The 15,208-nt window shown below is 38.5% G+C and overlaps 1 protein-coding gene across 2 annotated transcripts; it reads left to right on the forward strand.

Moving 5' to 3' along the window:
- Window positions 1-1,874: 1,874 nt before the first annotated feature.
- Window positions 1,875-15,038, forward strand: Kbtbd8 (kelch repeat and BTB domain containing 8). 2 transcript variants are annotated; one of them, XM_010608046.2, is made up of 4 exons: window positions 1,875-2,078; window positions 2,678-2,888; window positions 7,268-8,382; window positions 11,829-15,038. In XM_010608046.2, the coding sequence occupies exons 1-4, from the start codon at window positions 2,009-2,011 to the stop codon at window positions 12,290-12,292; spliced, it is 1,860 nt and encodes a 619-aa protein (XP_010606348.1). In that variant the 5' UTR covers window positions 1,875-2,008; the 3' UTR covers window positions 12,293-15,038. The 2 variants fall into 2 exon arrangements, with proteins under 2 accessions (XP_010606348.1, XP_010606350.1); XM_010608048.2 differs by lacking the exon at window positions 1,875-2,078 and adding an exon at window positions 2,462-2,533.
- The last annotated feature ends 170 nt before the right edge of the window (window positions 15,039-15,208 follow it).

The following is a 15,208-nucleotide window of genomic DNA, read 5'->3' on the forward strand; positions in this document are numbered from 1 at the left end:
TGCATACCCTGTTTTTTGTTAAACCCAGCAACCCTGAGGATTGATACCATGATCAATAGCATCGATATTGTGTACAAAACCTCTACTTTTTAAATAAATAGAGGTCATGAAAATTGAAATTAAAGTTATGAGTAATAAAAGTTAAACTGAGGTTATCCACATAGGACAATACAGAAAGCATTTTAATTAAAATGAGTTATACATGCATGTGAATATTCATAAACTTCTTTTCCAAGAATCACATTTTTTTTCAGCACTGGGTATTGAACCTGTAGTGTCTTCACACTGAGATACATTTCCAGCCTTTCATTTATATTTTGAGACAGGGTCTTGCTTAGCAGATAAACTGTCCAGGTTGGGCTTGAACATGTGATTCTCTTGCCTCAGTCACCCAGTATTCTGGGATTACCATGTCTAGTTGACCACTCCTTAACGAATAGTAATTTGCACTTTAATTTCTCAGGATACCTGAGAAATTAAGTGTTTTTCTTAATCACAGCTTAAATTCCAGGATCCTTCATTCAGAAAATCAGCTGGGGATGGAGGATATGCTTAGTGTTAGAGCACTTATGGCAAGCCCTACATTCAATTCCCCAACATCAAAAACCAGAAGACAGGCAGGGACAAGGGGAAAAAAAGAGAACAAAGACCACCTGTCATGTAAAGGTACAAGATCCCAATAATGAACATAACTGTACTGTATACCTAAAATGTACCAATAAACTCAATAAAAGAAAAAAAAACCCAAAAGACAGAAGGGGGAGAAAAAGAGGGAGGGAGGGGGAGGGAGAAAGGGAGAGGCCTTTTGATCTTTTCAATGTTAGAAAAATTATGCAAATGGCCTACCTACATGTCCATTAAAAATTCCTTCCTATTATCTGATCCTTACATTCAAAGGTCTAGCATTCCCAACATTCACGTCTTCTGTCTTACACTTATTTAAACAATATTAATGCCAGAAGTACTGGACAAGTAAGTCAAAACATGTTAACAATAAAATTTCTGCTTTCTTTCTTTCAAAAGTGTTGTAGCCTATGAAACAGAGTGAATATGGATTATTATTCCCAGGTGGAGGAGCCATGTGCTCAAGAATTGAAAGGTCTTATCTAAGATCCCACACATGGTAAGCAAAGAGCCAGGACTTTAGAATTTCCGTTTTCAAGCTCAAGGCACTCTGAAATATTTCTTCAAAAAATAATCCCAACCTCCTTAACCTCTCCATTTCTAAGAAGCAAAAGAGAAGGCCTCTTGAATGCCTTTGTAGTAGTCATGAGCTCGTGAAAGTGGGACAGGTGCTCTCTGGGTGTGTTAGGAAACAAGACACAGGTGAATGTAAGGTCCCTAGCAACCTCGTAACCAAACCAAGATAAATCTATGAAACCGGAGCACCTGCTAAGCGAGGCTATTTCAATGGGGTGTCACAGGTGACTCATCATAACCGGTTGCTTTTGGGCCTTCTGATATTTTTCTTCAGGATGGAGTGTTTGATTTTCTTTGCATTTTTGGACAACAGTCCTGTACATTCGTAAATTTTTCTGATTTCATAGCCATCACGCTGATCTTGTTTTTATACCGGAAGCAGTCATTGCAACGGTTTAGGAAATGAAGGAAAAGGTGGGGAAAAAATGAGCCAGCGGCCAAGACAGAGGCCTAAAATGGGGAAATTTTCGTTTGGAGAGCTTCGCTTACCCCAGCCCCGAGAATGACAGCTTTCCTCGCGCTAAAGACTACGTGTCCCGGCAGGCACTGCGCGCCCTGCGGGCACAGGCTGGCAGGCTCCCTGCGCTCCACCTCCGTCCTGACCAGCCAATAGTAATCGCCGGCTCCGTCCTCCGCCAGACCCGGACCACGAGGGCGCGTGGGCCATCAAACTACATTACCCGACGCGCCTGTGCTCACGTGGTGGCCAATTACAGCCAGGGATTTGGAGGATGGGGGCGGAGCCAGACGCATAAACTATCTCATTGGCCAGCAGAAGCTTAGTAGAGCCGGAACCCGGGAGCTGGAGATGCGAAATGACATTTCCTCTTTAAATAGCCTGAGCCGGGGCCCCATTCCAGAAATGGCCGCGTCGGCAGGTGGGTATCGTGGTGGCGGCCGGGACGGTGTGGGAAGGAGATGTGCAGGGAGCGGGGAGGCGAGCCGGGGCCGGGCGCTAGCTGCAGGCTGAGGGGGCAGCGACGTGGGAGCGAGAGGAGGATGGAGCGGTGGCGAGGAGCGGGGCGGGAGGATGAATGGCTCGGAGGGAGTTCTCCCCGAGCGAGCGGCGGGCTGGCCTGGGAACGCGTGCCGCAGCTCGCCGCCTGCTCCTTGCCTCCCAGATCCTCTGTCCTGTGTGTAGACAAATACGTATTTGTGTAGGGAAGCGGGAGGGACGCGTCGGTGAAACACTCGAGCGCGCGCGCACACACAAAACAATTCTTCGTCGCCGTCTCTGGCTCGAACTTCTTGTGGTCCGAGCGAGCGGCGGGCTGGCCTGGGAACGCGTGCCGCAGCTCGCCGCCTGCTCCTTGCCTCCCAGATCCTCTGTCCTGTGTGTAGACAAATACGTATTTGTGTAGGGAAGCGGGAGGGACGCGTCGGTGAAACACTCGAGCGCGCGCGCACACACAAAACAATTCTTCGTCGCCGTCTCTGGCTCGAACTTCTTGTGGTTCTTCGATTTCTCTCCTCCTAGACCTAAACAAGTCTTCCCCAACACCGAATGGGATCCCGTCTTCAGACACAGCCAATGATGCCATGGACCCCTTCCATGCTTGCAGTATTCTTAAGCAACTGAAAACAATGTATGATGAAGGACAACTGACAGACATCGTAGTGGAAGTGGATCACGGGAAAACATTTTCCTGTCATAGAAACGTTCTCGCTGCGATCAGCCCTTACTTCAGGTACCATGGTAGTGGGAACTGATAAACGTATGCACGGAGCTCCCTGTTACCCTCAGTGTTGTCCATTTGATTACTATGCTGAGGTGGGACAATAGAATGAAACACATGAATTTTGGTTTTGAATGTAGGTGAGGTGGCGTCTCTTAATAAGCCCTTGTGTTCTGACTTAAGATAATCTTTTATAGCTCCTAAGGTAGGTTTTTAAGTGAAGGGACTTGTGTTTATTAAAGTCGATAACCTGAAAATCTAGAGTTATGCTACTCAGAGTGGCAGCCATTAGCCATACATGACTATCTATAGTTAAATTATTTAAAATGAAGCAAATTTAAAAATTCAGTTCCTCAGGTACACTAAACACATTTCAAAGGTATCGCCCTATATGGCTAGTGGCTGCCATCTTGGACAGCACAGAAATACAGCATGTCATCAATGAAAGTTTTATGTGACAGAGCTGGTCTAGAGTATGTTCCAAAAACTTACGACCTATATTTCTTTAGTGTGTATGGCTCGTTTAGAGTTGAAAACATAAAAGCTTGATTCTTTCTTAATTGCCATACACTAAATTGTTTTAGTTTTATAGAAGGAATAAAAATGAATGAAAATTTGGTTTCTGTGTGTCTTAGACCCCATGGTACTGATTATTTCCAAGATTTCCAGAAGTATTTTATGCTGTTTTCATTTTCATTTGTATTAGTTTTATCAGAAACTTTTGAAAATTAAGGATCTAAAATTTGAGTCTGAAAAATAAACTTCCTCCTCCCAGAAAAGGCAGTTTCCTGCCTAAGCATAACTTTTTATAAATGCTCACTTTTTAAAGCCTTTCCTTATTCAAAAGTGGTGCGTGGTGATGATAAAATCACCTTTCCAACCATACACTAGAAGTACCTTTTACTTTTGAAGGCGCTTAGCTTTTAGGGCTTATAGCAGTATAATGTTCCAGCCAGTAGTCTCTGGTTCCTTTTTTTTCAGAGTGCTGGGTTAAATATAGTTACTTGCTTGTGATGTAACCATTTAGACTTGCTTGGGTAAGTATTGGACTACTGAGTATTAATTATCACAGGACAGTGAGCTGGAAAGAAAAAAAGATGAAATTCACATATGCAGAAGATACAAAGATTGGCTTGGCAATGAAAACTGAGGATGAGATTTATGTACCCAGGCTATTAATTAGATATGATCACATCATTTATGTCTTTAAATATGGTACAGTTAATCCTTATGAAACTCTGGCTAAGCTTACTTTCTGTGTATTAGTTTATATGATCTTTATAAACCTATCTCTGCAGTTTTTATTCCCATTTTACATATGAAAAAACTGAGGCTCAGTAAATAATGCCTAAATCATCTACCTGATTAGTCAGTATATCCAAGGCTAGATTTGATTCCAGAGCCAGGCTTCTTATTCACTATATGACTTAAAGAAAAAGTAAAAATGAGTCCTCTTTAAAGATTCCTTTCAAAGTTTTTTTATTGTATATTATATTTGAATAGCAAAAGAAAAAAATGAAACTTCACAATGAAAATTACTATAATTAAAATTTTATGCTCTAAATTAGCATTGAAGTCCTACACATATTACTTTAAAGATGTATGTATCCGCCAAGTGTGGTGGCACGTTCCTGTAATTCTAGCACTCTGGAGGCTGAGGCAGGAGGATCACTGTGAGTTCCAGGCCAGCCTGGGCTACATTGTGAGTTCAAGGGCAGTCTGAACTACATAGAATCTGTCTCAAAAAACAAACAAACAAAAAAAACAGCAACAACAGCCAAAGAAGTATGCATATAATAGATGTTCTTAATTTCTAAGAAGTTAAAAAATATGCTTGGAAAACTTTCTGATCATAAGGTATGTACATCCCGATAAAGATGTATGGCTAGAAAACTGAAGGATTAGATTTATTTCTCTTGCTAGAATTTTGGTACAGAAGTTTCTTGGCAGCAGTGCTACTCCTGATATGGAATGGAGAAAGTCATACTTAATAATTTCTGAGTCTTGCATCATAGGTAGAAGAATTAGAACAGCTAGAAATCTGGCATGGCAGGGACTTGTCAGAATTAAAATTTGTAAGACTATTAGAAAAATTTTGCTACTCAGAATTTCACAAGTAAACTTTATTTAGAGTTTACTTGCAGGTCCTATTAAAATGGAAAACTCATCAGATATCAGACCACTCAGGACCAGCCTGTTCAAGTCCCAAGTAGTTCCCATGATGAAGGGATGTGTGGTAATGTGCTCCTGTGGGAGTTAATCTCTGCCTAATGAAGGGCTTTCTTTTTCTTTCTAATTAGTAGCTGTATAGGTGAGTCTTTCAGCACATGTATTGAAAGCCAGCTCATACACAGGAACATTAGTCATTAAGAAGAGCCTGTTAAACTTTACATTGTAGAAGTAAAAACAGAACTCACTGTCGATTATTCTGCACAGCAAGCTTTTATACCCTTCATGTTTCTCATATTACATTTAAGATTAATTCCATGTGATTGCTGGGGATTTCAAAGGCAACTGGAAATATTCTTATTTTAAGGATATTTCTCATAACACTTAAAAATAAAAAGGGAGGGGTCTGGATCTCAGTAATTAACTTTATCACCAATGTTAGAACAATTTCTCCAACAGTTGTTTGTGAAGCATGCTAGATCTTGAAAGCAAAGATAACTATGACAGATCTCCTTCAAAAGACTTTTTTTTTTCCTTTTTTTTTTTTGAGACAGGGTCTCACTATATAGTTGAGGCTGACCTGGAACTCACTCTGTAGCCCAGGCTGGTCTTGAACTCACAGTGACCTTCCTGCCTCAGCCTTCTGAGTGCTGGGATTATGGGCATGTGCTATCATACCTGGCTCAAATGACTTTTAAAACACATTTTTATTTGATTTTTATATTTATTCTACAAACAGCGTAAAATGAAACCTTGAAGGAAAATAAAGGTAAATGATATTTATAAATGGCTAATACTTAAAGAGCCAGTTTTTTTAGCTACTTAATATTTTGGCCAAGAAAGTCTCATAAATGCACCAATATTTTTACTTTTTAAAGAAAGCTTGCTCTTAAAGACAAGTTTGGAACTTTACCATTATGTGTAAAGAATAATGTGTTGAATGTTAAATCTCTTTAGAAGGCACTGAGACTATAATAGTGTTTATGTATAGATATAAAAAATAAAATATGTTAATTTTTACTGAAAAGATAAAGTTTATTTTTTTAAGGAACAGTTTTCAAAATGTCCAAGAGAAAGTGATCTTTAAATTCCTTGTAAGGATTAAAGGAACAGGCAAAAGATATTAGATTTTTAAAGAGGAAGTAGAGAATATGTGCTTTTGAAGAACATTTTGATTTTTCTAAGATAAAATTTTTAAAGATATATTTTGGGCACAAGTTGCCTTGTCATTTCCACTGGGACATAAAGCTTTATTAGATTATCTCTCTGTATGTTAATCATATTGCTACTCTTACAGATACTATTAAACTTTCTGGGGCTTGTCAATGTAAGATCCCATTCCCTAAGGCAACTTGGCAAGAAGCTGTGTTAGGGACTCCAAGGAAAATCAGGTGACCTTAAATATGACATGTGGTTCGCTGGTTTGCTCTACTTGAGTATCTCCTCTTTTCATAGTTGGCACAGTAGGAGAGAGACCCTTTTCCTCGAACCCCCTTAGATTTTATGTGGGCTCTTTAATTGGACCTACAAACCCAGATAATACAAGAGTTGAATTGTAAGTAGAAAGCATAAAAGTTTTATTAATTTTACCTGTACATGAGGATCCAAACAGTCAAGTCTATAGAAGTAATGAAAGCATGATTCTTTTGTACTTTTTAGACAAAAACATGAAATCTGTGAAGGAATGACAAAGCAAATAGATGTCTGGAGTAGGGTAGTAAATTTTAGGGATTTACCAAGAGATATATCAGAGTATGGGAGAGAGATAGAAGCTCATGGAAGAGAAAGGTTACTTGGGGAGTTTGGCTATTCAGGCTCACTGCAGCCATCATTATCCAATTGCTCAGGTGATCGGAACTATTTTCTAGCGTTGATATATGAAGAAAATCCTTCCCAAAAGACTGCATGGCTTGCTGTGTGTAGGGAGAGACAGACAGTTATAATTCCTCAAGTGATTTCACCTGAGATGATCTGCCACTGCGGTGTATTTGAGGATGGCTCATCTTTAACTCCTTCAGCATGAATTGGACTAGCATTGATGATAGGGATTAAGGGAATAGTGCACCAAATCCTTCTGCTAGATGAATAGGTTTTCTCCCCGTCAGGGAATATATTCATTTAGTCGGAAAGGTTATCTTTGTGATAACTTTGTACTTTCAAAAATTTGTCACAGTAATTTTTATTTGCAGCACACAAAAATATTAATGCTCTTTTTTTCTTAGATCCATGTTCACTAGTGGCCTTACTGAAAGTACTCAAAAAGCTGTTCGAATTGTCGGTGTTGAAGCTGAATCAATGGATTTGGTGTTGAATTATGCCTATACCTCTAGAGTTCTTCTGACAGAGGCCAACGTTCAAGCTCTGTTCACCGCAGCTAGCATCTTCCAGATTCCTTCCATCCAAGATCAGTGTGCTAAGTACATGATCAGTCATTTGGACCCGCAGAATTCTATTGGCGTTTTTATCTTTGCTGATCATTATGGTCATCAGGAACTTAGAGATCGATCGAAAGAATACATTCGTAAAAAGTTTCTGTGTGTCACCAAAGAACAAGAGTTTCTCCAGCTGACGAAAGACCAACTGATAAGCATACTGGACAGTGATGATTTAAATGTAGACCGAGAAGAGCATGTTTATGAAAGCATTATACGATGGTTTGATCATGAACAGAATGAGAGAGAGGTGCACCTTCCAGAAATCTTTGCCAAATGCATTCGTTTTCCCCTGATGGAAGACACCTTTATAGAGAAAATTCCACCTCAGTTTGCACAGGCTATAGCCAAAAGCTGTCTAGAAAAGGGACCATCTAGCACCAATGGCTGTACACAGAGGCTTGGAATGACTGCTTCTGAAATGATCATATGTTTTGATGCTGCTCACAAACACTCAGGAAAGAAGCAAACAGTGCCTTGCCTAGATATAGTCACAGGAAGGGTGTTTAAACTGTGTAAGCCACCAAATGACCTGAGAGAAGTTGGGATTCTCGTGTCACCAGATAATGACATCTACATTGCTGGCGGGTACCGGCCCAGCAGCAGCGAGGTCTCCATCGACCATAAGGCAGAAAATGATTTCTGGATGTATGACCATTCCACCAACAGATGGCTGTCCAGACCATCCTTGCTTCGGGCCAGAATAGGCTGCAAACTTGTATATTGCTGTGGTAAAATGTATGCAATTGGAGGGCGTGTTTATGAAGGTGATGGGAGAAACTCACTGAAGTCTGTAGAGTGCTACGATAGCAGAGAGAATTGTTGGACAACTGTTTGCGCAATGCCAGTTGCAATGGAATTTCATAATGCTGTGGAGTACAAAGAGAAGATCTATGTTTTACAGGGTAGGTGCCAGTGCGATGTAGTTGGCTGTGGAAAGTTAATACACCAAGTGTGATTTTCTTATTGTACTGAAACTTGTAGCAGGTCTTGTTAATGGAATAATACCTCTGGCTTCTTTATCAGGAACTGTGTGTCAGAACACTATTCTACAAAGGGTCATGGTGAGAAAGGCCTGTAGTCCCAGCCCTCGGGAGGCTGAGCTAGGAAGAGTGTGAGAGGGCAGATTGGGCTATGTGGCAAGGCCACGCCTGAGTGATCCCCCACACACACACAAAAGAAAAACTTTTGAATCAAAGAAGTTGAAAATATTCAAAAGTATTTTTAAGTTACTAAAATGACTGTGTGAGTTTTTGTTCATATGTTTTGACATTATGTAGGGTGTTTTTGAAAACAATAATAATAATTTGGCATTTTGGGAGAGAGCAGTTATAAAGACTTTAAAGAATAAAGCAAGGTTAATACATGGCTAATTTTGCTCTTCATCTACATGTATAAATATGAATATATATATATGTATATATGAATATATTATATATAAAATCAAGAAATGTAGCAACTGCTTTTTTTAAACTGGGGTTTACAGGAATGGTTTAAAAATAAAACAAAGCACAATGAAGTATTGACTAGAATTATACTATTCACTTACCAAAGATTTTTGTATAAGCCTCGTAATCGCAAAATTATGAAAATTGCTAACAAGAGGTTAAAAATTATACTCCTAAGAGTTTTAATTTCATGAAGTTTATCTTGGCTTTTTAAGAGGTTGTTTTCTTTTTTGCACTAATGAACTTTGAGATGTCAATTTTTTCTCTTATTGTGAGACTAGCTAATATGTTTATCTTAAAAAAAGAAAAACTATCACAAGCTGTTTATCACAAAGATACCGTAGAAGTAGAGTGATTGGGTAAGAGTAAAGAAGATCCTGATTTGTGAAAATAATAATTTCCTTATATTTTGTCTTATGTTTTAGTTGCTTGGATGTTGAATGCAATGTAGGTAATACCCAAATCCTTATTATTATTATTTTTTTTTTTAAGGCAGGGAAATGCTGTGTCGTTTAGGTTGGCACTGAACTTACCGTGTAGCTCATGCTGGCCTGGAACTCTTAATGCTCTCTCCTACCTCAACCTTCCACTCTCCCAGGTTGCCAGGATTATGCATATGCATGCCCCATACCAGCCCTTCTGTTTCTTTTTTTTGGTACCGGGAATCGATCTCGGGACCTTGCTCAAGGCAGAACCACTGAACTAAACCCCTGGCCCAGCTCTTCTGTTTCTTGTTTTTGTTTTTTTTTTTTTGATACCGGGGATTGAACTCAGGTCCTTGCGCTTGCAAGGCAGGCCACCGAACCGCTGAGCTAAATCCCTGGCCTGCTCTTCTGTTTCTTAATGGGCTATATGTAAAGGTTTTCCTTATGCTACTACTTTAGTAAAAAAGGAGAAAGGGCAACTTTCATGAAGATATACATAATTTTTAAGTTCTCATCTCATTTAAAAAATAATAATTTTAAAATAATAACTTTAAAAATAGCTATTTTTTTTTCTATAGTCCTTTGATTTAAAATTTGCTAGAAATTCCTGAATGCTTTTACTTTTGAGATCAAGTTAATTCTCCAGAAGGAGGAGTACCTTCTGGTACCTTATTTTAGCTACATAAAGGCACACGTAGAGGAATGCATGTATACTCCACTCTCTGTGGTTGGATAGATTTTATCCAATGTGGTAAAGCTGTGTGTGTGTGTCTTAGTGACTAACTAGTTCATTTACAGAGATAAAATTCATGATTATACTCCCAGCTGGAATGTAAAGGTTACATAATGATGCAAATAATATTGCATGATACTGGTGGATTAATAGAATTTAAGGGCCAGAATGAACATCATTTACTCTGAGATTATATTTTATTTATTGATTGATTTATTTGTACCAGGGATTGAACTGAGGACCTGGGTACTTGCCAGGCAGGTGCTGTGCCACTGAGCTAAATCCCCTGCCCTGCGATTGTATTTTGCATAAGAGGAATATGAGGTCTTGAAGGTTTTCTTTAATTACTTATTGATTTTTATGAAACGGGATGTTAAATTTTAAAAAATCAATCTTTTTGTGTGTCATCTTTCCTTCATATAATTTATAGGGAATTGGCACACATTAAAACATTGTAATTCTTCTCTTCTTTATCCAGACTCCAGTAGGAAGTTAGTCAGTAAGGCAGGTACTGTGCAAACGAAAGCTGGGGCTCAAGTAAAATTGATGTTAAAATGTCTATTAAGGAGGCAGCTAAATTTCTAGATGAGAGTAACCTTAATGAGAACAGTTTTCAAGGGGAAGTTTAATTAGGATCCTGGTATTTCTAATCTGAATTAAAGCCTCTTTACATAAATAAACCTGACATGAATCCCAAAACTCCAAAATTCAAAATGCTCCAAAGTCTGAAACTTTTTGCATGGTGTTTGTGACAGGTCACATTCTAAAAGTGGGCACAGTAAAAATATTGTATAAAATAATTTTCACACTATGTGTAAGCTGTATATGAAGCATAAATGAATTCCATGTCTAAACTTGGGTTTCATGTCCATCCTATCTCATGCGTATGCAAATATTCTAAAGTTACTGTAAAATTATTTCCGATAAGGAATACTCAAACTGCAGTGGCTCTTGAACTATAATCTGTTCATAAAGAGTTCGGAGTTTTATGATGGCACTTAGACGCAGGTTGCCATTAATAAAACTTATAAATCTTCAGTACTTTAATTCCTACAGACCCTTTCCTATTGGCAGTCTGATGTAGCATACCATTTCTTGTCAAATTAGAACAGAAACTGACTCAAAGACAACTGCATGAACCGCATGTGGGTCTATCTTTTGTGTCTTTGCCACGTTTTCTCCTGGTGAAGCGTATCTTTTGTTTTGTTTTTTTGGTACCAGGGATCAAACTTGGGCTCTTGCGCTTTTGAGGCAGGCAGCAGCACCACTGAGCTAAATCCCCAGCCCATGGTGAAGTGTCTTTTTACATCCTTGCCACACTAAGTAAACATATCAGTGGCCATAAGCACAAATGATTGCGTATGCCTTCTTCTAATGAAATAATGTATCAATGTGCAGTGTCTCATTTATGATGAAACTATACATATGCATTCTGGCCTTGCTGACTGGCCACTAGTAATAATGCTTCTTTACAACTGGCTTCAGATCAATTTTCACTAACACACAATTGGCCAAAACTAACGGAACCAAGGCTGTGTGCTTCTGCCTTCAAGCTGGAATAACTCCTTATACCTCTCCCATATGAGCATTGCAAATCAGGTTGACTGCAATATTATCTGTTAAATATTTTAGAAAGTGAGTTATTTGAAAAGTAAACCATATAAGCTGTTTAGTCTTCAGAGGTTGGAATTACAATATACAAAATTAAAAAGGAAAATAAACGTATTCTTTTCCCTTTTTTTTAGGAGAATTTTTCCTCTTCTATGAGCCTCAAAAAGACTACTGGGGTTTTTTAACCCCCATGACTGTGCCTAGAATCCAGGGCTTAGCAGCTGTCTACAAGGACTCTATCTACTACATAGCTGGGACCTGTGGAAATCACCAACGCATGTTTACTGTAGAAGCCTATGACATTGAGCTCAATGAGTGGACTCGGAAGAAGGACTTTCCATGTGATCAGTCTATAAACCCGTACCTTAAGCTGGTCCTCTTCCAGAATAAACTGCATTTATTTGTTCGAGCTACTCAAGTGACTGTTGAAGAGCACGTCTTCAGAACCAGCAGGAAAAATTCCCTTTACCAGTACGATGACGTTGCTGACCAGTGGGTGAAAGTGTACGAGACCCCGGATCGGCTGTGGGACCTGGGCCGGCATTTTGAATGTGCCGTGGCCAAACTCTATCCTCAGTGTCTTCAGAAAGTACTTTAACGAGGCCTTAGTGCCCGGCTGGACTCTCAGACTGAAAATGCTTGTCCGAAGGAGTGATGTCAGTGTTGGAGAGAGCTGAGAGAGTTTTGTACACAGAAGTGGGTGCCGTTAAAGATTACAGCCTAGGGAGAAATTTGCGTTCACTTTGGTGATGTTTTCATTTCAGTAAGGAAAAGGTAACAAAGTGCAATTATCAGCATTTTTTTCCTGGCGTCAGAGTAATTGTATCATCCTGGAACTCTGCTAAATAGTCACCCAACTTATCAAGACAACTATGCACTCTTTCAAGAGCAGTTAGGGTATTATTACTGGGTAGAGACATCCAAACTAGCTTGACATGACTTTTTAATTTAAATACGGGTAACAATCTGAGGCAATATCACTAGGACTTTATTTAGCTGTGACCTCTCTAACACAGAGAAGCACTAACTTAGATCCTCATTCTTAATATTTATATATAAATTGACATATATATTTTTGTGTACCGTTTTCAAGTGTGCTGAGATTTAAATGTGTTCTGTTGTTAGGTAGACTAAAGGAAAAAAATCAGTCTCAGAGAGAACTTTTAGTGTGATTGTTTCACATTCTCCATATCTTTAAGTTAAGCTAAAGTTTAAAGTGGCAGTTTTCTGTCAAAAACTTCTTCAAGTGCTAACACTGCTTCATTTTTTAAAATCCTGGAAAGGGCTCACATTTGTAGGTGGCTGGTGCTAGTATAAATTAATTTATGTATATATAGGTAGATTTAAGTGGTCTGAGCCTATGCTTGTCTTTCAGGTTGGTGTGTTTGTTTCATGGTCTCAGTAGTACTTTACCTGTTGAACCCTTGTGGTGTCACAAGGCTTGGTACTTATGTGATAGGGTATGGGCCAGATGTTGGCTAATCATAGAACAGCATGACTGTTGCACCACATTTGCATTGACATGGGCTGTTTTGCTGCCCAGCCTCCTTTTCTATCCTCTCCGTGTCCAGTCATTATTGGTACCATGAAAGTAACTTATAATGTGAACTTTTACACCTACCTTTAAAATTCTGTTTTCCAGAAACATAATATTTGTGGTAGTCTAATTTAATGGCTTTTGAAGTTTCATATTACAGTGACAACCTCATTGTTTTTTTCTTTTTGCACTTCGCAACAATGAATACTTCTACATGAAATACTGTTCTAGCTGAAGAGGACTGACAAGGAAAAGAGTGCGTGAACAGAACCATAGCTTCGTAGATTCTAAGTCATTTTGCATGTATAACTGATGAGTTTCTAACAGAAATATTAACAAGAGGGACACACAGACGTTTGTGTATTTCTTGGGCAGATAGATCAAACCTTTTTCTTCACTGTGCCTGGAATAACTGATAAAGGATAGCTTAGAGTCTGTCCCCAGCTGGAACAGTTTGATTCTCTTGAAGAAAGCACACTGGCATGGTTTGTATTTAGAAAGATCTTGCACAAATTGTAATGTGATACTGTGAAACATGGAAAGCATTGCTTCTTTGCCTCACATACCTCGTTTTCCAGAAACTTTCCAAACTGCTTTACCAAGCCCTGTACAAACAAGGACAGTTTTCTGAAGCAGAAGTTCAAGTACACAGCGTTTATAGAAGTAACGCTTTAAAATCTCGACCTAGAAAGCTAGATGTGTTGTTTCTTCTTATTGGCCTTATTGTCTGTAATCTCTTTTTAAACTTTGTCAGCCAATATTTTTCCTCCTCAGTTTTTCTTTGTCCTCTGTTTTTATCTTCATGCTGTTTGTATTATTTCTGTGAGCCTTGTTTTGAGTAATTTTTTTACAGTTTTATATAGCTGAGGGGAAGAAAAAAATAACCAATTTTTACAAAGAGATGTCCATGTAATTTATTTTGAAAGCTTTGTTGAGTGTCTAAGGTCTCCTGCCACTTTTTGACAATCTTCTGTATTTAGAAAAAATGTATTACTTGAAAACATGACATAGAATATTAAGTTAGCAATGTGTAGGTGCTGTGTGGTAGATACAGAGGAGAACAGCAGTGTGGTTAGTTCTACAGTAGATATGCACACAAGTTGATCCTTTTACTAGAACAATTTATATTGAGAGTATGATCTGTGTACAGTGTATCAAAGCCAAGGCTTAGAATTTGCCATGGGATTAGAATATATCTTGAATTTTGTATGAGGAATTATTTGTTTACATTATATATAGCTGGGATATTTTGCCACTTCTAAAATGGTTTCAGAGGAGGTCCTAGAAAGCTAAGATTAGTGATGTGTGGGTTTATGGGTAGATCTTTAAAGCACATTTTCACAGTATGATGAGAACATAAGTAAAAGGTATAATGGCTACTACAGAACTAAAGATCTAACCTATGCCACCCCTACTTTACCTATGTTTTTGCATTTAAAGAATGTAAGTAGCACTTTCCTATATATTTTTTACACATTGAAAACTGGACTTGGTTTAACTGTGTTATAGGAAAGTAGAAATTGTATTCTTTATTTTCCGTCTTTGTTTCCTGTTATCCTGTAAAGTTGATGCTTAAGTGTTAAGGTAATTTCTTTGGTGCATGAGAAAAAGTGGATATAATCTGCAAGGAATCAGAGTCTCTGTAAAGCAGTTTAAAATGGCATTCAATGTTCAGTGCTCAGGTATGTAGTAAGTACTGTAGTCCTATGGGGGCGAATGTGTAGATATTTTTCAACGTTTTGCCGTAATTGCACAATTTTTTGCATTTTTACCTGATGTCATTGTTTCTTATAATAAATCCTTTCTGACTGAAAACTTCCAGTGTTGTAAACTGACCTCTGATAAGTGACTTTTGCAGAATTAAAATTTGATGAAAATCTTGAAATACCTCATGAATGATGTTTTAATCTATCTAATGTCTGGCCTGTGATAGAAAATGAACTAGGTAATATCACTGTATAGCATGCTCTTTTAAAT

Source organism: Fukomys damarensis, unplaced genomic scaffold (assembly GCF_012274545.1).
Source record: "Fukomys damarensis isolate Sample0158 unplaced genomic scaffold, DMR_v1.0_HiC HiC_scaffold_28, whole genome shotgun sequence".
Lineage (NCBI taxonomy): Eukaryota > Metazoa > Chordata > Mammalia > Rodentia > Bathyergidae > Fukomys > Fukomys damarensis.

Coding starts and splice junctions, on each gene's coding strand:
- Kbtbd8 (XM_010608046.2), top strand. CDS start 2,009: ATGCGAAATGACATTTCCTCTTTAAATAGCCTGAGCCGGGGCCCCATT. Junction 2,079..2,677: donor AGAAATGGCCGCGTCGGCAG/GTGGGTATCGTG, acceptor CTCTCCTCCTAG/ACCTAAACAAGTCTTCCCCA. Junction 8,383..11,828: donor GAAGATCTATGTTTTACAGG/GTAGGTGCCAGT, acceptor CCTTTTTTTTAG/GAGAATTTTTCCTCTTCTAT.